This window comes from Lissotriton vulgaris, chromosome 4_1, assembly GCF_964263255.1.
Source record: "Lissotriton vulgaris chromosome 4_1, aLisVul1.2, whole genome shotgun sequence".
Taxonomy (NCBI): Eukaryota; Metazoa; Chordata; class Amphibia; order Caudata; family Salamandridae; genus Lissotriton; species Lissotriton vulgaris.
This window is the reverse complement of record NC_141691.1, coordinates 2,008,251,568-2,008,274,092: the sequence shown is the minus strand read 5'-3', so window position 1 is coordinate 2,008,274,092 and position 22,525 is coordinate 2,008,251,568. Positions and strand designations below refer to the sequence as shown.

At 44.3% G+C, this 22,525-nt stretch overlaps 1 protein-coding gene across 24 annotated transcripts in view; it reads left to right on the top strand.

Moving 5' to 3' along the window:
* SCRIB (scribble planar cell polarity protein) overlaps positions 1-22,525 on the top strand; it is a 668,035-nt gene that overhangs the window by 609,392 nt on the left and 36,118 nt on the right. For 18 of the 24 annotated variants that reach the window (XM_086966382.1, XM_086966383.1, XM_086966358.1 and 15 more), the window contains 2 exons: positions 14,799-14,836; positions 15,785-15,859. In XM_086966382.1, the coding sequence (XP_086822508.1) occupies positions 14,799-14,836; positions 15,785-15,859 (113 nt within the window). The remainder of the gene's footprint in view (positions 1-14,798; positions 14,837-15,784; positions 15,860-22,525) is intronic. The other 6 variants (XM_086966372.1, XM_086966367.1, XM_086966380.1 and 3 more) reach the window with 1 other exon arrangement.

Below are 22,525 nucleotides of genomic sequence, written 5' to 3'. Positions count from 1 at the left end.
CTTCGAGCCCGGTCAGACCACCGAAGAAAGTTTCCGACGCCCCGCCTTCGGGCCCGGCAACGAAACTGAAACCGAAACTCTCGGCCTCCCACCATGTCGGATCTGAGAAACTGTCGACATCAACACTGAAGCTCCATACAAAAGAAAGCTCGGCATCGAAACATTCCATGTCGAAACCGAAACATGCTTCGACGTCGAAGACTTACTCGACACCGGAAAAATCGGAATCGAGCAAATTTTCGGTACCAAAAACACAGAACATTGACGGTCCGAAGCAAAGGCACCTTTCGGAACCAAAAACTTCGGTACCGACACAGGAGCAGCAGACAGATCCAAAACAAAAGACTTTGTTTATCGATCCGCAGACCGGCAAAGTGATGACAAAATCACCGAAAAAGAGGAAGAATGAACTAGATGACAAAGCTATTCCTCCTAAAAAGAGAACAATGGGGACAAATGCAACTCCTCCCCTTTCTCCTCAGCCTAGAGACTCACCCTCTTCTCCTATTCCTCACAATAGGCCAACTATTCCTCCACCTTCTACACCAAGACCATCTACACCTCAAACAGATGTAGACAGTGATGCAGGGGAGGGAGAACCTCATGGAGATGACGACACTATCCCAGATGAGGAAGACCCATGGGAAAATTATGATGCAGGGTCAGACGATGATAACGACCCACAATCATACCCCTCAAAACCTTCACCACCTGATGATAATACAGGTTTTGTGCAGTTGATTAATAGGGCAGCTAAATACCATAAGGTAGATTTACATACAGAACCTCAAATAGAAGATTTCCTTTTAGAAACGCTACCTGCTGCACAAAGAACATCAGGCACACTATCTATGCTAAAGGGTCTTCTCAGCCACACAGCAGACATATTCAAAGACCCTGTGAGGGCTAGGGTATTAAACCCAAGAATTGATAAAAAATATAAGGCAGCCCCAAAGGACTAAATATTTATCAAAGGACAAGTACCTCTGGACTCGCTTGTAGTTACAAACGCTCATAAAAGAGCAAATTCATTATCTACAGGAGAAGCTCCTCCTCCTGATAAGGAGTCCAAGCTAATAGATGCATCAGGCAAAAGGGTAGCATCACAAGCAGCAAACAGCTGGCGCATAGCTAAGACACAAGCGCTACTGGCACGTTATGATAGAGCGCATTATGATGAGTTAGAAAAACTCATCACACATCTTCCTAAGGAACATCAAAAAAGGGCAGACCAGCTTATACAGGAAGGGAAGATAATAACTAACAATTCCATTAAGTGCGCTTTAGATGCAGCAGACACTGCAGCAAGATCCATCAACACTAGTATCATGCTAAGAAGACATGCATGGCTTAGGGTATCGGGGTTCAAACAAGAGGTACAAACATCGTTATTGAACCAACCTTTTGACCAAAAAACACTTTTCGGCTCAGGAACAGATGAGACTTTAAAAAAGATGAAAAAGGACACAGAAACGGCTAAATCAATGGGAGCATTACAACAGCCAACTCAAAGAGGTTCCTTTCGTAGATCCACCTATAGAGGGGGGTCAAAAAGTACAGGCACAAGCCAACAATCTACCTCTTTTACACCAACATCACCCAGAGGTAATTCAAGAGGCAGTTACAGAGGTAACAACAACAAGGGTAGAGGTCGCGGAAATAACAACCGCAACTCCCCAACCCCAAAACCGTGACGTAATACAACTCCCCCCAGACCATATAACACCGGTCGGGGGACGTTTATCACAGTTCCTACCTGTCTGGGAAAACATCACATCAGACAGGTGGGTGAGACAGATTATCCAACATGGTTATTGCCTGGAACTCACAGCTACCCCACCAAACATCCCCCCCCAGACAGCGTCCAATGAGTCAAGATCATTTAACATTGTTAAAACAAGAAGTACTATCACTGCTACAAAAGCATGCCATAGAGAAGGTTCCAAAACATCAGCAAGGGACAGGAGTATACTCTCTATACTTCCTAATCCCCAAAAAAGACGGGTCTCTAAGACCAATCTTAGACCTCAGACCTCTCAATGCATACATAAACTCGGAGCATTTCCACACGGTCACGCTCCAACAAGTACTTCCTTTACTGAAGAAAGGGGACTTTCTTTCTACATTGGATCTAAAAGACGCTTACTTTCACATCCCAATTCACAAAGCCCACAGAAAATACCTCAGGTTTGTAGTAGAAGGACAACATTATCAGTTCAAAGTCCTTCCATTTGGGGTCACAACAGCACCAAGGGTGTTCACAAAATGCCTAGCAGTGGTTGCAGCACACCTAAGAAGACAAGAAATACATGTCTTCCCTTACTTGGACGATTGGCTAATAAAAGGCAAGTCACAGGAAGAATGTCTTCAAAACACACAAAAGACCATTCAATTGCTGCACCAGCTAGGGTTTACGGTGAACTACACAAATTCCCACCTACAACCAAACACGATTCAACAATATCTAGGGGCTACTATAGACACAGAAAAAGCCAAAGTATACCCCAATCCAGTCAGGATCCAAACAATGGTCACGCTGATCCAAAAATTTCAACCACAACAATCACTAACAGCTCGAGTGTTCATGCAGCTGTTAGGGATGATGGCCCCCTTGAATACTGCTCATACCAAAAGCCAGACTACAAATGAGTCCACTGCAGGAGTGTCTAGCGACACAGTGGAATCAGGCTCAAGGTCAGATTACAGATCTGGTGTTGGTAGACGACCGCACACATCGCTCTCTGAAGTGGTGGAACACAATAAACATTTCCAAGGGACGGTCGTTCCTAGAACCGATTCCACGAGTAATACTGACAGCGGATGCATCGCTCACCGGATGGGGAGCGCATATGGAGAAATATACAGTACAGGGAAAATGGAGTGTACAGCAAAAAATACTGCACATCAATTATCTAGAACTACTAGCAGTGTTTCTAGCACTAAAAGCTTTCCAAATGCAAATACTCAACAAAGCAGTCCTGATCAGAACAGACAACATGACTGCGATGTATTATATTCAAAAACAGGGGGGGGACACTCTCTCCAACTATCCAGACTAGCACAGGACATTTGGAGATGGGCCATTCCTCAAAAGATCTATATGTTAGCCGAACACCTACCAGGAGTTCAAAATCAGATAGCAGACATCCTAAGCAGAGAGTCAGAACAAATACACGAATGGGAACTGCACAACCAAATACTGCAGCCATTCTTCCAAAGATGGGGACAACCAGAGATAGATCTCTTTGCCACTCATCAGAACGCAAAATGCCAAAACTTAGCAAGCAGGTACCCACACCACCTGTCCCAGGGCAATGCGCTATGGATAAATTGGTCCAACAAATTTGCTTACGCTTTTCCCCCTCTCCCACTAATTCCATTAGTGGTTCGGAATCTCCAACAACATTCAATGACAATGATACTGGTAGCACCCACATGGGCAAGACAGCCGTGGTTCACCACGCTACTGCAACTCTCACAGGTGCCACATCAAAAACTGAGATTATTACCCATGCACTTTACACAGAACCATGGAGAAATAATGCACCCAGATCCCAAACAATTAAACCTAGCGATCTGGCTCCTGAGGTCATAGAATTTGGATACTTGGATTTACCTCCAGAATGTATGGAAATCATTAAGCAAGCAAGACGTCCTACCACCAGAGCATGCTATGCAGCAAAGTGGAAAAGGTTTGTTGTATACTGTAACATTAACCACATCAACCCTCGCATTCACTAAACAGATTATTTGCTATTTACTACACTTGCAGCAATGTAACCTTGCCTACACCTCTATTAGAGTACATCTTGCAGCTATAGCGGCGTACCTACAAAAACAGACAACATCTTTCCCTGTTTAAAGTACCAGCAATAAAAGCTTTCATGGAAGGCCTCAAAAGAGTCATTCCACCAAGACTACCGCCTGCCCCAGTCTGGAATCTCAACATAGTACTTACCAGACTAATGGGACCACCTTTCGAACCTATGCATAGGTGTGAAATACAATTCCTCACATGGAAGGTGGCCTTTCTTATAGCTATTACCTCACTCAGAAGAGTAAGCGAGTTGCAAGCATTTACAATACAAGAACCATTTATGCAGCTACACAAAATAAAGTGGTTCTTAGAACAAACCCAAAATTCCTGCCTAAAGTATCTTCAGCATTCCACATCAATCAGTCAGTGGAACTACCGGTCTTCTTTCCAAAACCATAGACGGTAGCAGAAAGAGCCCTACATACATTAGATGTCAGAAGGGCAATATTGTACTACATAGAAAGAACACAAACTTTCAGAAAGACAAAACAACTATTTGTAGCGTTTTCTCCTACACATAAGGGCAATCCTATCTATAAAGCAGGCATTGCCAGGTGGATTGTAAAATGTATACAAATATGCTACTTAAAAGCAAAGAGAACATTAACTGTTCCTCCTAGAGCTCACTCTACACGTAAACTAGGAGCATCTATGGCATTCTTAGGAAACATTCCCCTAGATGACATATGCAAAGCAGCTACCTGGGTTACACCGCATACCTTCACAAAACACTACTGTGTAGATGTGCAGACAACACAACAGGCTAGAGTGGGACAAGCTGTACTAAAGACTTTATTTCAGACTGTTGCAACAGACACTGGTGGCCACCGCTAGGGAGATAACTGCTGTATAGTCTATTCATAATGTACCATCTGCAGCCCATATGCCTCGAACGGAATATGCTTCTTACCAGTATGCATCTGTTCTTGCCCTAGAGGGCTGCAGAGTGGTACATGCCCTCCCAGCCTCCCGGAAACCTGTGTCTGTTCCAACCCTATCTTATTTAGATACACTTACATGGGCATTTCTATCTGTATTCTATCATACTACTCCATCTAACCCTACTATGGCAAAACAATCTAAGGATGGAGCCGATGCCCATGCGCACTAGCACCCAAGGGAGGAGTCGCCAGCCTCGTGACTACAAAAGACTTCTCCAAGAGAAAAACAAGACAATCATCCGAGCCCAACACCAGATGGCGATCTATTCATAATGTACCACTCTGCAGCCCTCTATGCCATGAACAGATGCATACTGGTAAGTAGCGTATTCCTTATTGATATTGGGGTTACCTTAAATAGGTGAAAATCTTTCTTGAGTAGGCACCCTTAAATCAATTTTCTAATTCTGAAGTGCTGCCAAGTGACATTCCACATTTCAAGATTAGTTTAATGAATATTTTGAGAACTTTAATAGTAGTGGCTGCAAATCTCTCCATTTTTGTAGGGCACTTGAGTCCTAAATTTCAGGTAAAGGAAGCAAGTCAGACATGTAATTTAAGGGCACTAACTCCATAAAATGCAAACTGATTCACTAGAAAAGGATCAAGCAACACTTACAACAGCAGTAGGAACCTTCGAGCTTGACTGCGCAGTGACCTCTACCTGGGCCACCCTAGGAAGCCATTCTCTAGGTTACTACTAGGGCAGCGGGGAACACGTTTGTTTTCCCACACACCTTCAATAGGCCATACTGTAGACTTGTTTATGGATGTTCCTAATGGGGAATTTGAGCTTACTACTATATAGCATAGGATGATGTGGCTCGAATTACCCTATGAACCATGTTTCCAGTTCTAGACTTTTCCCTTATATATCGGAGTTTTATTTGTGATAGTTCAGTGGATTAATTTGAAGTAAAACTAGACTACATGTCCCATAATGCACCACTGCTGTAAAGAAACCTAGACTTGAAAACATGCTGGTGGTGTGACACAGTCAAATGGTAAGCGTCAGTCCAATCCGAAATGGCTAACCAGTGTAAATGTTGAATACTTACCTAATGATCTGTCTATACTCCGAAGTAAACCAAGCTAAACGTTCTTGCTGCCTTCAAGGTACGCAGGAAGGCATTTACTGCTGTGAGACACAAAGTATGCATAACAGTAAACCAGTCTGAAGGCCAAAGGAAATCTAGGGGCAAAATATGCAAGTTCTCCTTCATTATTTACCCACTATTGGAGATGAATTGTAGTTATCAAAAAAACAGCTGCCAAGTGGTCAGTGTCATGCGTGACACCTTCAGACAGCCTGGCTTTTCGGCCAGCTGTGCATACTAAGATTATTTTGCTCACCCTCGCAATGTTACAAGTAAAATGGCAAGTCCCAGAATTCAACATACTGCTGGATAACAAGTCAGAACTGGCCAATGGTGTCACCTATAGTAACAGGCTACTAGACAGCTAAGGAGTTAAAATGATGTATAAGTGTCTAGTTTAGTAGGAGAAAAGTGAGGTAGCAAATATTGCAAATTTTGAAGGAAGTCGACTGGGAGAGGTATTTCGTCCTGCCCTTGATGCCAGGAGGTCCAGTCCTCAGCTATGCCAGTCGGGACCAAATAAGGTGTGTGGAATAAAGAGTGCCTTTCCAGAAAATGCTGACATGAGCTGCGGCTTCATCAGACAGCAGACTGGGGCAAGAAGCCTGAGGCAGCGTTAGAAAGCTTTCTATGCAAACATATCCTGGAATGCATCCTTCAAAATCACACCACACAGAAGGTGGGGCATTCAATGTAATCTTTTGGCTGAAGCTTTTTCTAAAGTGACAGGTCTGCTAGAAAGGGCTTCTGAAAACAAAAGTTTTCCGTTTCTTGTTCTATGGAAATAAAGAACTTATTATCGCGTCCACAAGGGCTTTAAGTAGGATGAAAAAACTGGGGCGGGAGGGGGGGGTCTCTCAAAGTGGTGTGCCGCCCGAATTGTGTTTTGCTGTTTCTGTCATTGCATCCAGATGTGATACAAGTAAATCCATATCTACAGCAAGTCAGGATTATTGGTTTTGTCAATAGTTAGTCGCATAAGATAAATAAGCAGCAACTATGGCTTTTATACAATATTGAAAAAGCTTCTACTTAAAGTCCGGGTGACACCAGGACAATGTTGCTGCTCCTGCGTTTTAAAAAGAGAAGGGAAATCTAGAGAGAAAATGACTCTCTTTAAAGGATTTTCCTTCCCCTACAACACTTACCTGGCATGACATCATGCCGTAATTTCTCCACTAGTGAGAAGTGTGCAGTGTTAGCACGCACACATCGATGTGCCTGCTGTCACTGCAGTCCGGAAAAACACGGACCGCCTGTGCCAGGGCACAAAACAGAGCCTGATAGTCCAGTTTCGAGGGCCCCTTTAAAAAACTGCCGGTGCTCAGAAACGGTGAGACCCAGCCCACTTAAAGCCCATCCACCTTATAACAGATTAGTACATTAGGAATATAGGTTTGAGATAAAATGCACTTGTAATAAGGCAGATGGGAATCTTTCCTGTTTACAAGGAGTACCTGTCGACCAAACCCAAAATCAGGCCTTTAGTTGGTACTAGACAGAGGCCAGACCACTGCACCACATCTCCTACCTCGCCCTAAGCTAGGGTGTACACCTCACTTCATATTACCATGGACACTATATCCAGTCCTGGGCTTCAATGTAGACAAGTCAATAAAAAACGGACTGGAGCAATTGATTATTTCAAGCTATTCTGGTCTGAAGCGATGGGATTGAAAGATAAATTGTAGAGGGTGGTTATTTTAGACTGTTTTTAGAATGTTCACAATTGCACTATACCAGGTACCTTCAAGGATATCACACTCATCCCAGTGAGGGTTGGTTGGTTTCCCAGGTACCTGGCTAGATGTGACACTGTTGCCTAGTGAAATCTGGCTTCCGAGGGTGACTGATGTCAAGTACCTCCAGTGATGTCACACTCCTGCCCAGAGAGATCCACCTTCCCAAGGAGTTTGATGACAATTTCCAGGCGCAATATTCCGTCCATCATCTTGTATGTTTTGCTGTTCACCTTATGTGGGAAAGGTATGCCCAGATGTGGGTCCTGTGCTTACTACGCCACTGGAGTCAAGTAATCCTGGCTGAAGACGGCTGGTCCTAGGATGCTTGATTCCGGTCCAAGGAAGACATGGCTTTGCAGTTCGGGCTAGACCGTTCCCATGAGGCGCAGGGTCAAGACTGATTTGCATATGGCCAAGTCTGACCTGGGGTGGCTTGGTGAGCAAAATAACAATGGATTAAACCCAGATCTGTGACTGGGGGGTGAATGTTTTGCCATTGTGCAACATTTCGTCCATCATCTTGTGTGTTTTCCAGGCGCAATCTGACACTCCTGCCTAGTCAAGTGTGACTTCCCACAATGACTGATGCCCTTTACCGCAAGTGATTTCACACTCCTGCCTAGTGAGATCTGGCTTCAACGTGGATTGACACCGACGTCTGCCTGCCCAAGCGAGTAGCGACCTCTGAGGACAGATGCCAGAGTCCTAGAGTGTTGTCCCACTCTGTCACTTAACGTCTTGGTGTGCTAGGAGATGGAAATACGGTGCCTGGAGCGCGTGCTTACACCATGGAGTTCTCTGCTTCCACGAGGAGTGACGTCTGGTTCCAGAAAGTAAGCCCGGTCCCGGACTGCACGCCGTGATACCGTCCCCGAATGCAGAGGTCAATGCTTCTAGGCACTTTCTGGGGAATTGGAACTAATTTTAAAGTTTAACAATCACTCAGCTAGCTCTGTACTTTACTCTACATTCGAGAACTAAATTGAAATGCAGTGAAGATCGAAGAAGAAACAATCGTGGAAATAGCGCCCTTTAAATCCAAAGTTTGAAAGGAGGGGTTAAGGTCGGGAGGAATGTGTTAATGGGGCCGTTGCAAAGGACTGAGCCGCTGAAAGCATGTCTTGTTCAAACATTGGTGACTTATCTGGAGGGCTTGTTCGTGGGAAGCGAGGCTGGGTGTCGCCCGTGACGCACTTGGTGGGGTCTTGGTGCCGGTAATAGCAACATGTTCTTGGTCTCCTGTCAGGGCGAGATGGCCGTGCTGTCTGAACCAATATTCAGCCCCAGAGGGTAATCAGACTTACCTCTGCTGCCCATTCATATCAAACAAAGAGAGCCCGCTACATCAGACATCCGTGTGACCTGCCTGTTGAACACTAGCTGCTGTGCTCCTTGGAGTCAAAAGGTCACGTTGCTGTGAACTGGATGGGCCAGCCTGCAAGCGCAATAATCTAATCAGGCAGGAAGTGATGCAGAAGCAGCCCCTGTGTTCACTGGGAATGTCATCATCTGCATGGCACTCACAGCCTCATTCATAACAAGCCTGAAAGCGTCCTGCGCGAAAGTGAAAGCGCGCCAGCCCTATCGGGCACAGGAGATGTGCACGCGTACGAAGTGCACATCTCCTGTCCGTATGCCTACACTTCTCCTGTGTCCCTTCGGCAGAGAAACCGACGACAATAGGTCTCGCCAAGGCGAGCAACGCATGCCCTAGGCGAGACCTAAAAAAAAATCTAGGCACCCTTTGATCCCCAGATAGGAGTAGTTGAGAATAGCTATTTTTATCAGCTGAAACAGAGACATGTCAAATTACTGCTCTCTACACAACATAGGGCACTGGTGCTGCGGGCCACAATCGGCTCCCTCATAGAGTACTGCAATTTGGTGAGTTTGCAGGCTTCAAAGAACTCAGAATGTGGCAATCCTACTTATCAAGAGTTTATGCAAAGACCACATCACAGTTGCCATAAAAGCTTTACACTGGCTTCCAGTCAATGACTGGGTTCCTTACAAATTAGGTAGCATGGCTTTTAAATACCTTGGCAACCATGCCGTGGATGCTTGGTAAAAACCATCAATTGGTCTACTCTGTTGTGATGAGAAATGTCCCTTGCGTGGTAAACAGAGTGCCTGACTACTTGTGCAACTGTTTGTTTTTTTTAACTTTTATTTTGGCCCGGTCACCACACTAATTTAGTGCTTGCGCAGGGGCCTATGCCTATGCCTGACAGAGTGAGGTCCAGGATATGTCCTGTAGTCTGGAGGGGTACGCCTAATGTGGCCTCATATTAGACAGCGAACCAGCAGTGGAACGCTTTCCGTGCCCTAAGTGTCTTTGGTAAAGCATTTGTGGTAGCATACTGAATTTTGTTAATGTATTCTGTTGCCAGACATTTTTGTCTGTGTCTGCAACAGTGGAGTTCAACTGATGCTTCTCATGTGAAACCTAGGAAACTCGAGCTAAAAATCTCTATTTATGTTGACTGTTTCTGTGCAATGTGTGTGTCAGGGTGGTAGTAGAATTCAGATTTTTGGAGTGAATCAGAGCACTTGGGCCAGTAGAATTCATTTGAGATAGCCCTGGCTTAGCATAGCACAAGATGGATGGTAACAATGGCTTTCCCAGACAGTGGCGGTGTATTGCCTGCATTCGTGTGTCTAGAGGGTGAAGACCCAGACACTGGAGTGAGAAGGATGGAGTCCCGACTGTCTTCAGAAATTCTGTGAGGGGCTTGTTAGCAGAAGACTGCTGAGTAGCTCTTCCTGAGCACTAACATTTGGTATAGGTGAGGGGTGTGACAGCAGCTTTTATTGCTTTCGCAAGGTGAGCATCTTTCAAGGCTGGGTCTGTCTATTTGTCGGTCGCTTATTACAACCTGAGGAAGGCTGATGGCAGTAAGGTGCAGAGATTTCGCACTTCAATGTGCCCCTCTTTTGGATTATTCTGATTGGAGCCCACCCTGTTGCTACCTGCCATGAGAGACATCACTTTACACAATGGCTATGTCTGGAGAGTAGCCTGCAACTGACATTTGATAAAAAACCTGCCCAGATCCGCAGAGTTTTTGAAGGACAGAGCTGATGTCTGCCTGGCAGCAAGTCTCCAAGAGGTGAGGGGACGCCAACTGAAGTCTGTACTTTCTGCTGGAGGAACTGAGGGTCTGTCTGGATGCCTGCCTGCTGAGAGAAGGAAACAGAGTGCCTGGCCCTACAGAAGGAGAGACTGTCCAGGAGGAGAAGATCAGCATATTCTCGGAATAGGAACATATGGGAAGTGACTACCCTAGAGAACCGAGCCACGAGTGACTCGCCCTGCGAGGTCTTCTTTGTCTCTGGGATTCCTGGAGTGAACTGCACTAAGACTTTGCAACCGCAAGTTGCATTGTGTCAATAGACAACCACTATAAGCCTGCAAGCTGGTGCTGGTGCCGACAGAGAAGAGGAGAGGTTGCTGTTGAAGTGCGGCCCGGGATGCCGCAACTGTTGAAAGCTTTGGATACTCCTGTTTGGAGCCAGCCCTATCGCTGGCTGCTGTGAGAGTGATCATGTTACTCAAAAATATGTTTAGAGAGCAGCCTAGAAATAACATCCGAAAATGAACCTACCCGAACTAATTCTGAAGCCTTAGACAGTGGATCCCCAACCCTGTTCATCATGATCAAGGAGGGGAGCACGCTGCAGAGTACTCGGACAGCTGTGTGACCAGGGCTGGTGTCTGCCTGGCAGCCAGCCTCCCATAGATGAGGGAACGTCACCGTAAGTCTACCCTTTCTGCTGGAGGAGCTGAGGGTCTGCCTAGAAGCCTGCCTCCCTGCATCTGAGAGAAAGGGAAGGAGAGTACCTGGTTCTGCAAGAGGAGAGACTGCCCAGGAGGTGAATCCCAGCATGTTCCTGGCATGAGAACATCCAGAGGAAGTGAAATATCCTAGAAAGCAAAGCTGTGAATGGTCCGTATTGTAAGGAATTTTCCTGGTCTCTGTGAGGTTCCTGGTAAACTGCACCAAGATGTTGCAACAAAAAGAATCTGTATCTTATTCATGCCTATAGCCGCAGTGTATGGGACACTACACTTTAGCCATTAGATTACCAGAAGGTAGGGCATATCAAAAGAGGGGGTCAACACGATTAGAACCCGTTAATTGTCCTTCCGGCTGAAGTACGTACTATTCAGTCGTAGTTCTGCTGTATGATTAAAGTATTTTTAAAGATGAGCACTGAGCTTCACATTAGGTGGAAAAGGGTCTGAACTAGTGTTCCTACACGTTTGAGTTAATCCAAGTAATTCTGATTTGGAAAGTATCTTGCCAACCAGCTTTCATCAGTGTTTATGCAAGACCTGGCTGATGGGTATGTAAAGTTTGGGGCAGTGCGCGATGTATGTATCTACTTGTTAGCTTGTCTCTTCATTCTCCTCTTGCGTGAAGGTGTCCTTTCCTCCAGGGTAAAAGAGTATCTTTCTGGTCAACAGCTTTGATTCCTCCACATGCACTTGAACTGGACATGCGCATGATAGATCTGTGTCTCCTCTGCCTCTGTTGGACCACATGCTCTCACACACCCCATTGCCATCTGAGTTACAGATCCTAGTGGCACTTCATCAGCCTTTTAGTAATTAATAACAAACAACTGTGGTATTAAACTCAGTTGTTTATGTGCACATCCAACATATTACAGAATTACACCATCCCAAAACTGAAAGCAACATCATGAAATGTGCATGAAACAGACGAGCAGTATATTACAGATCCACAGCATCCCATAGCCTTGGGCAACATAATGAAATGTGCATGAAATAGACGAGCAGTATATTACAAATTTGCAGCATCACGATATGTTCTTGACACAGACGAGCAGTATAATAAAGATCCGAAGCATCCCATAGCCATGAGCAGCATAATGAAATGTGCATGAAACAGACGAGCAGTATATTAAAGATTCGATGCATCCCATTGCCATGAGTTGCATAATGAAATGTGCATGAAACAGACCAGCATGTTTTTACAGATTTGCAGCATCATGACATGTGCATGACACAGACTAGCAGTATATTACAGATTCACAGCATCCCATGCCCTTGAGCAGCATATTGAAATATGCATGAAACAGACTAGAAGTTTATTACAGATCCACAGCATCCAATAGCCTTGGGCAACATAATGAAATGTGCATGACACAGACGAGCAGTATATTAAAGATTCGAAGCATCCCATAGCCATGAGCAGCATCATGAAATGTGCATGAAACAGACGAGCAGTATATTACAGATTTGCAGCGTCATTAAATGTGCATGACACAGACAAGCAGTATATTAGTTTCACTGCATTCCATGCCCTTGAGCAGCATAATGAAATGTGCATGAAACAGACAAGCTGTAGATTACAGATTCACAGCATCCCATAGCCTTGCACAGCATAATGAAATGTGCATGGAATAGACGAGCAGTATATTAGATTTGCAGCATCCCATAACCGAGGGCTATCTCATGAAATGTGCATCAAACAGACTAGCAATATATTACAGGTTTGCAGCATCATCAAATGTGCATAAAACAGATGAGCAGTATATGACAGTTTCGCAGCATCCCATAGCCTTGGGCAGCATAATGAAATGTGCATGAAACAGACAAGCAGTATTACAGCATCCCATGACCAAAAGCAGGGTTAAAAAATGTACCTAAAACAGGCATGCAGAATTTGGGGTGTTTGAATAGGCCCTTTTTTGTGTTTTTCCAGGTCCTGTACCATAATTTGTGAATCATAATTTCCGAGTCAGTAAACAAAAAGTGACAAATAATAAAATGAAGTCACATTTCAGTACCTTATTTGCAATCTCCTAAACTGCAAACGCTGGCAGACAATTTGGCGTGCCTTGCTTTCTTGCAGGCTCTAACGATTGTTAGGTTTAATTTCACAATTTAGTGTGCATGTTCAAAAGGTCAATGTCTGCCTCTTCCACCTCATATTAAACAAGCATTTGCAATGCAATCGGTCTCGCCTTTGACCTTATATGTATTTAGCTATGCAGCACATTAGCCTGGGTGCTAAAACATCCACTGTTCTTTAAAATGGAGGGAAAGTAAGCACCAAACTGTGTGACACGCCAGGTATGGGAATGCACGGAGAGACATATTGCCTTTCAGCTGGAAATGGTATTGTCCAAGGCTCTGGTTTTAATATAATATCCGGGCCTTCGGTGGTCATATCACTGAAAATACAAGATTTGAAAAAAATATTATTGTCTACAGGTGTTCGTGTAAGACAATTTCTATGGAGTGGAATCTGGAGAATGCTAAAGTGATTCAGATATTTTACTGACCTGTTCTGGTCGTTTTTTATCAAGAAAGTTAAATAGAGGCAGTTGCCAGAAAAAGAAAAAAAAGTTCCTCGGCAGAAAGCAATTCTGGTATTTTACTGACCTCTACTGGTCGTTTTCTATCCAGACCGTTAAATAGAGGCAGCTGAACAGAAAAAAAAGTCCCTGAGCGGAAGCAGACAAGTCCTAGGGCTGATCGCCAGAGACCACAAAGCACATACACATATAAGTATATACTAAAGTATGTACAAGAGGTCTCAAATGCTCGACCTAAAAACAAAAACAGAAGCAGTCTCTTCCCCTGAATGTGGTTGGTGCACACTGAGCAGTGCCTGTCCTTCAATGCTGGCAGTGCCCCTCCAGCAGTGCCAGCCCTTCAGTATGTTTTGTGCACCCTCAGGTGGGTCTTTGTCTGAACGTGCTGGAGTGCCCGTCTTGAATGGTGTACGTTCCCCTCCAACATTGCCTTCCATTGAACATGGGCATTGCTCTCCCCCAGCTGTTCCTTTTCTGAACACGGTCAGGGCACCTCCCGCAGCATGTGCTGGTAAATGTGCCCCGTTAATCCCCGTCTACTTTTCATTGTGGTAAAAGCAACTCCTGAAGCATGTGCTGTTGAATGTGGTCCGTGCATCCATGATAATGTCTACCTTAGACTCTGGTCAGAGCACTTCCTGAAGCAGGTGCTGTTGAATGTGGTCAGTGTATCTATGGTAGTGTCTACCTTTGACTGCTGTCAATGCACCTGCTGACGTGTCTGCTCATGAGCATAGTCCGTGAGCCCCTCTTCCGTCATATCTTGATTTGTTATGAGCAACAGTACTCGAGCTTAGATAGCTGTAGGGGCCACAACTGGTTTCTCATTCTCTTCCTCTTCTCTCCCTTTCAGATTACAGTCCCAGGAATGTGACGTCGCCAGGGAGGCTGGTAAGCAGTATTCTCTTTTCCTGGCTCTCTTCCCTCATTTGTCAGATGTCATCTTTTCTGAAAATTGCAAAATATCTGTACTTTTCCCTGCGTACACTTAGTCATGCTCTTCATTCAGTTAGAGGGCGAAATGCTTTCAGTCCGAGTAAGAGTAGCACACACTTTCTCTCAAGCCTTAAACTTAATGCAGTGCCAAGACAAACGTCAACACATTGCAGCGAAATGATACCTTGTATCAAAGTGAAGCAAATTTTGGGTGGGGCCCTGGAAAACCAACAGCTTAGCATTGGTGCCCTTACACTTCCCCTCACCCCATTTGCTGCCACAGCACCATAGTTCATTGCCTGGTTTAGCATTCCCCAACTCACTATTACGTGAAAAAAATGTTAATCAGCATTTCCCTTGCAGACTCACTTCCTGTGTAGGTGGAGCCCTGCGGCTGATCACTGCTGCCACCTTCAATCACCGACTCATTCCATGTGCATGTGAAACAAACACACACTCCCACTTTCCATGCTCTGCTTGCATTGGGGCTCATCCTTACTGATTCTTCGCTTAGAAGTGACATATATCCTGATATTCCGCTATAGCTGCACTAAATATCCCACTGGTTCTCCAGTCATTCGTTGAGCCTCGTCCTGTCCCAGGTTAAGCACTTCTGCTCTTTTTCTCTTCTCCCCCTCCTTCACTTTCTAATCTTCACTCCGACCTCCATTTGTAGGGGTGTCTTCCATGTCACTCTGTCTTAATGAAACATAGCTTCTAAATTGTTCATCCACTCTCACATCAGTCACTGAGCTTGTCCACTGCTCATTCTTGCTTCTCCCTCCTTCACTCACTCTTTGTGCACGGGGAAGCAAGGTTGCTCATCCTCACCTCCCCTGCTTTCACTTACCCACTACTGCTCACACTGTTTCTCTCCCTTCTGTTTTTTGCTATTCTTTCCAGTCCATCTCTGAAAAGAAGTTTGACTACAGAGAGTTTGCTGCTATTCCTTCTTCCAAACCCGTTTATGAGATCCAGGTATTGCCTGCATGCTGATCGCCACTCCAATTGGGTTGCAATTGCAGGCCTAACCAGTTGGTGTCTGTTTAATGGCCAGAAAGCCCCTCCTTCCCATGGCCAGCCCTTCATTGAAGATTCTGGCTTCATTGGCACATCTATTGAACTACGTTCTAAAAGGGTGTAGTCTTGCCTGATCTTTGGCTGGCTCATGCAGAGGTGAGGCTTTAGGCAAGTCTTTTGATGGGTGATTGGCATGCTGGTATGGGAAGTAGGATCTGCCCACTGTCTTGTTATGTTGGGATCTATAAGGAATCCACTGTCTCTCCATCCTGTCTTCTTCGCTACAATCACTTCTGTGTCTTCTCGCACTCCTGTTTTTTTGCAATACGGCATGAAGGCACATCAGGGCACCGATCTATAGTTAACCTACAGACTGGACTGGTGTTGATTGACTTTTTGGGAATTGGGAGCTTGTTTCATGGGCTGGTACTTCTGAAAGCCAGGTAGGGCTGGCGATGTCAGAAGGTCCAGACTATCACTAGACATGACTGTGTCTGTCAGTCTAACTAGTTTTTCAAAGGTACCTATTAGCAAATCTCCCGCTTTCATTTTATGCCAGTATCTCTTTCACAAAGGTCTAGTTTAGGCCTGAGGTTTGGATGCACTTGAGCAGCTTGTACAGAGTGCTCCTCTACATCCTCTGGCAATCACTTGCACTGGCAAGACCTTAAACAAGATAAACAAAACAAATGTTCTTTGCCATTGAGTCGAGTCCTCTTGCCCTGTTAGCGTTTTTGTTCTGAGAATCTGACCTGAGCTGTCAAAATTGTTTTACCAATATCGTACCTTCTTGCTGCTCGGTTTTCTGAGAAATGTGGGTGTGCATTGCTCAATTAGACTGTATGCAGAAACCTCAGTGGCAGATCTCGTCTGTGGTGGTTTGTGGTGTCTTGCCTCTTTTCATAATGTCTGTGGCTTATTTTCTGTTACTCTGGATCTTTGCTACAAGATCGGTTGGGAGGGGTGGTTGGGAACCAGTGTCTTTGTGTTTAGATCCAGAGCAGCAGGCGTGATGGTTGCTGTGGGGAAGAGGGTATTTTTACAGTATGATTAATCATTCTTGTGCGATTTGTGCTGTGCTGCTTTGTTGGTTTTTGACAGGCTGAGTTTAGCAAGTTGTAAAAATGTTGCAATGACATAACATTTTATTTTTTGGGAAGAATCATGTTTCTGATAATCTTCATTAGACCTCAATTTCCTGTGCAAAGAAGTGTGTTCTAAAGGGCTGGACCCAGTACCAAGAAAGCTCTGCCCTCCATGGAAACTCTGGAGGATCCGGGAATTCTCAGTATAGTGTATAGGTTATTTTAGCAAAAGGGATATTCCCTTGAGTTACATACTACCAAGTTTGACCTTTAAGTGGTGTTAGTCAGTGTATTGTGGTGGGGGCCTTGATTAGTTATTCCAGCCATAGTCCTGGCTGATTAGTTTGGAATTTTGTGAGTTTTATACAGTGGTACTGAGAAAGGTTTAAATAAAACAGAATATTATGGGGTACAGCTTGCGTTTTGGAAAGAATATGGGTTGGACAATGGGTTAGCCATTTTCTTTTAAGAAGAACATTTAAATGCATTGCCTATTGGCCTGTATTGAAGATTCTTGCTCTATCAGGAAAACTGAACCTGGAGATTCTTCTCAGTAACATCCTGCAAATTTGCTTTTGTGATATTGCAGGCCGAGCTGGAAGGTATTCCTTTACAAGTGTATTTTTTTTAAATGCAAACATAAATAGATGACCTTACAAAGCATATTAAATAAGCATTTTCAAAGTTATAGGGATTGGTAAGTGTGCAATGTTTAAAAGAAATTATAAAAAACTATTCACACTTATACAAAGTAAAAAATTAGACAAATATATAAAGTCATAACCCAGCAGTCCTGGCAACGAAGTGTATGTGTGGTCATGCAAAATAGTGTCACTCACAGCGCAGGATGGCTGGTGGAGAAAGTGGACTGGCCCATTTCCCCAAGATGGGTGCCGAGCCGTGATAGAAGGAATCAACATGGGAATGACACTTGAACAGATCTATGGAAGATGTGTGTGTGTCTTGCTTTCGGGCGATTGCCAGTAGGTAGTTCTAGTTAGGACCTAGTTTCCACAGGTAAAGTGTTTTTATTTTGCTAATAACTTTGCTGCCACTTGACGAATCCTCCCTAAATTTTCAAAACTAGTTCACCACTCACTTCAGTTACTGTCCAGAAAGTTTTGGGGTGATTAGTCAAAGGGGGAGAGGTCCCAAAACGCTTTTTTTCCATGAAATTTCCCATGGGGCGTTTTTCGACATGACCACAGCCCGAACCGCTGAACAGAATTACACCAAATTTGGCAGAAAGGTAGATCTTGTTCCAGGAAGATCTGTTAAGTAAATTGCTGTAAATCCATTCAGTAGTTTGAGTTATTAAAGAAAAAAGATTTATGTATATTTAGGGGGCGCAGATGCTCCGCGGATCCGATACATCAATCGATAAGATCTGATTGGCTGCTACCACTTCAACCAGGAAGTGGTGGGAGCCTTCTTGAGACTCTGGACTCAGCCAAAGTTCGAATCTCCCCAAAATGCAAAACAAAAGCAAAATGTGGGGCATTGTAAGAATATCCTGCCCCTTCCCCAGCCCCCCCCAACCAATATGTCTGGCATTGGGGATCCACACCCTGAACAAAAATGTATTTGTTATTTTTCCACAGATCAGCAGAGCATCCATGTGTCTGCGGCAAAATAAAGAAAAAAAATAGAGCGGTCTCCGCTCTTGTTTATTAAATGCCCCCCTGTGGTGGCAGGTCCCAGGGGAAATGCATAAAAATAATTGGGGGGATGGAGCGCACATGGCCCGGGGAGGAGGTCAGTATGTTGACTACCTTTAGGGGGGTTGGACACAGGCCTTGTGGACAGTACCCCGCTGCCCATGGTCGAAGGCTGTGCACTGCGTGGGGTTGCCTGCAAGTGGGGTGTTGACTGCATGGCCTGGCCGTGTTTGGCTGCAAGGGTAGGGGGGTTGGCCAACTGTGCGCGGTGGTGGTGGGTTTAATGTATAGTGATTAAATATTACTTTACTTAATCAAAAGAAAAGTAGAATTCATTAAAAAAAGCAAAGGTTTCAGAGATGTTCTAGTTAAAAATTAGCATTAAAAACCATAGAAATTCACTGAAAAAATGGAAGGTTACAAGAGTGTTATAGTTAGGAAATAGAAATTTAAAAACCTTAAAAATTCACTCGAAAACCAAAGATTAGAGAGAAATTATAGTTAGGTTCAGATTTTACACGCACAAAACCATAGAAATTCAGCAGTTATAGTTAGTTATCTCTAGTAACCATAACTCGCTCTCCCCCATGCATTGCTAATTACCCCACAAATTACATCACTCATACCATCTTCTATAACATCATTGATAATATCACTTCAACATATGCTATAAAAGTATTGATGAGATAAGTGTGCAGGGCGGGGGCGCAAATTATAGTTATCTTATGGACGAGTTATAGCTACTATAACTGCTGAATTTCCATGGTTTTTGTGTGTGTAAAATCTGAACTTAATTACAACGTCCCTGTAACCTTTGTTTGAGGCTGGCAGTTGTAGTAAGGGTGAAGATGGTGGCAAGGTGAATAGGACTTGTAGCAATGTCCTTCTTCTTTAGAGGAAATCTTATATCCTGTGTCCTCTGAACTAGCTTTCCTTTTTGAAGGAGTTTTATCCAAAATGTGCTCAGTATCTGGATTGATGTATAGGTTTTCCTGTTTCGTTCCAATCTGTCCCTCATGACCTCTAAGATTAGATCTGGGAGATCTTATTTTGAATTCGGCTCCAAAGTTTTTGGTACCTTAGAAGCGGAAGGTTTTGGTTCCGAAGCAGACATGTGTTTTGAAACTGGAGATTTCTGCTCCGAAACATATTTGTCCTTCGGAGTGGAATGTTTTGGATCCGATGAGGATTTGTCTCGACTCAATCCCGAACAGGAAGGCTTGACTGTTTGTTTTGACTATTTGTTTTGGTGTCACGTCCGAGGACAGAGCGTCGGAAACATCCTCTCAGTGCCTACCAAGGGCCGATGGCAGAGGTGGTGCCGAAGCCTTATGTTTAGTGAAAGAGTTTATTTGGTAAGGGGGCTTTAGTACTCACGGCACCCTGTCCTGCTGGAACGACGTTGAACTTCAATTCGATCTCTAAGATGGAATCCGATTCTGGGAACGAAAAGGCCCCCCCCTCTTCTTCTGCAGCAGCCGCTTCCTCCTGTTCGGATTCTTCGTCGAAGATCTCCGGAGTATGTTGAGTCGCTGCATTTCTTGTGGTCTAGTCAGACGATCCTGGAGAGTCTTTTTTGATCTAAAAGACCAACAAGCCTCACAATGTTCTTCCTTGTGCTCCAGTGAGAGGCCCAGGTTGCTGACTTGGTGTAGATCGGTGGAAGGGTACTTGGAGTGGCACCAAGGACAGAATTGAAACAGAGTCCGTTCCATCGGCAGAAGGCTGGATCGTTGCGGCCATGCCCGAAGATGTTCAATGTTTTAGACCGAAGATGGAAACTTTCCTGATAGAATCGATATGAGGAGAGTGGGAAATGTGTACTTTAATAATACCGTTGTGGGTACAGTGGATTGCGCACCAAGGAGAACCCCATGGAATGTTTCGAACCGGAGCACAGCAATACACATCCAAACCCAATGGCGGAAAGAAAACAATCTCACAATGGGGTTGATGCCCATGCACACAATGACCGAAAGGAGGAGTCACCTTACCTTGTGACTGGGAAAGACTTCTTCGAAGGAAAACAGCTTCCAAACATCTGGACCCAACACTAAATGACAGGAGTATGCAAAGCATGTGAATCTACAGCTCTACATGCCAAGAACAGATGCTTACTGGGTAAGTAACATAATTCTTTTTTATGAAAAAAAAATATATACATATTGATGTAGTGAGCAAGGCGGTTCCATCTGCCGAAACGCGTCCGATTGCTTGTATTGGTGAATAAAAGAACCTTTGATCACATCCACGGAGTCGGTGCCTGTTCTTCTTGAAATCTAAGCCAGGATTGGGAGAATATATATATATATATATATATATATATATATATATATATATATATATATATATATATATATATATATATATATATATATATATATATATATATATATGTGTGTATGTATGTATGTATGTATGTATGTATGTATATATATATATATATATATATATATCAACACGCTTCACCCGCGTCCTCCTTCTACCAGTTTCGGAAAGAACGACACAGGAGCAGTGGCCTCAATCAATGGTGCAGTTTAATGCTGATACAACGTCCGACGCGTTTCGGAGTAAGCCTACTCCTTCATCACGGGCCCGTGATGAAGGAGTAGGCTTACTCCGAAACGCGTCGGACGTTGTATCAGCATTAAACTGCACCATTGATTGAGGCCACTGCTCCTGTGTCGTTCTTTCCGAAACTGGTAGAAGGAGGACGCGGGTGAAGCGTGTTGATTTGAAGGGGGTGGCTACCCCTGCCGTGAGCCCGCCGAGAAACCGAGGCAAGGGTTCAGCTACAATTTTGTGTCTATATATATATATATATATATATATATATATATATATATATATATATATATATATATATATATATATATATATATATATATATATATATATATATATATATATATATATATATATATATATATATATATATATATATATATATATATATATATATATATATATATATATATATATATATATATATATATATATATACTCACAAGGTGCCCTGTGCTTGAGGACGCCACTCCACTGAGATTTAGCTTACAAAGCCTTTATTTTCACATTGCCACATGTTTCAATTGAGAAATTCAAGGTCCCTGACGCGTTTCGAGGCAGCATGCCTCTTCTTCATAGGGAAAGCAATCAGTGCGCGATTGCGCACTACAACCATTTTATCCATTTTTTCTGCATGCCGCTCACAGGTTGAGTCAAAGTTTGTGCAGCATGCTGGGGGTTGTAGTGCGTGCCCTTCATTGGGATTTTTACTAGCCTCCAGTGGCTGCCGAGCACTGATTTGTTTATTTGCTTTTTGAAAAAAGTCCATTTATAACCCTCCAGTGGGTTTCAATTGAGAACGCTGGCATCAATTATCGAAATCTCCGTGCTGCATTTCAAGCCGGCAAAGTTCCAGCTCGCAGGCCCGCCTCTTCGGTCCGCGGGTGGTGCATCGCTCCACGCTCAAATTTATTACTGTATTGTTGCGCTGCCCTGCCGAGGTAACGAGCGCTCATTAGCATACTACAGCGTCGCTAGTCTGACAAAGCGCGCTGCAACATTCTAATTAAGTGTGCTGCCTGTGTGGAATTTTCTGTGCCTGATTGTGACTACAGTTCGCGTTCTGTAGCTCATATTGTGCCCCAACCCGATTGCGCTTTTGGGCTGACTGCCATTTTGTATCTTGTTGTTGTTTGTGCCTCCCTGCCCTGAACTCCGCCCTGCTCCCGCCTCCCAGCTGCTCCTCCCTCGCCCCTCCCACTCTACTATCCACTTATGACAGATGCATTTGCGTGCAGCGGTCGCGCCCCATGCGCGCCGAAGGTGAGCCAAAGGTAAGCCTGTCTACGCCCGTCCGCGCCTGGACCGCGCCCAGC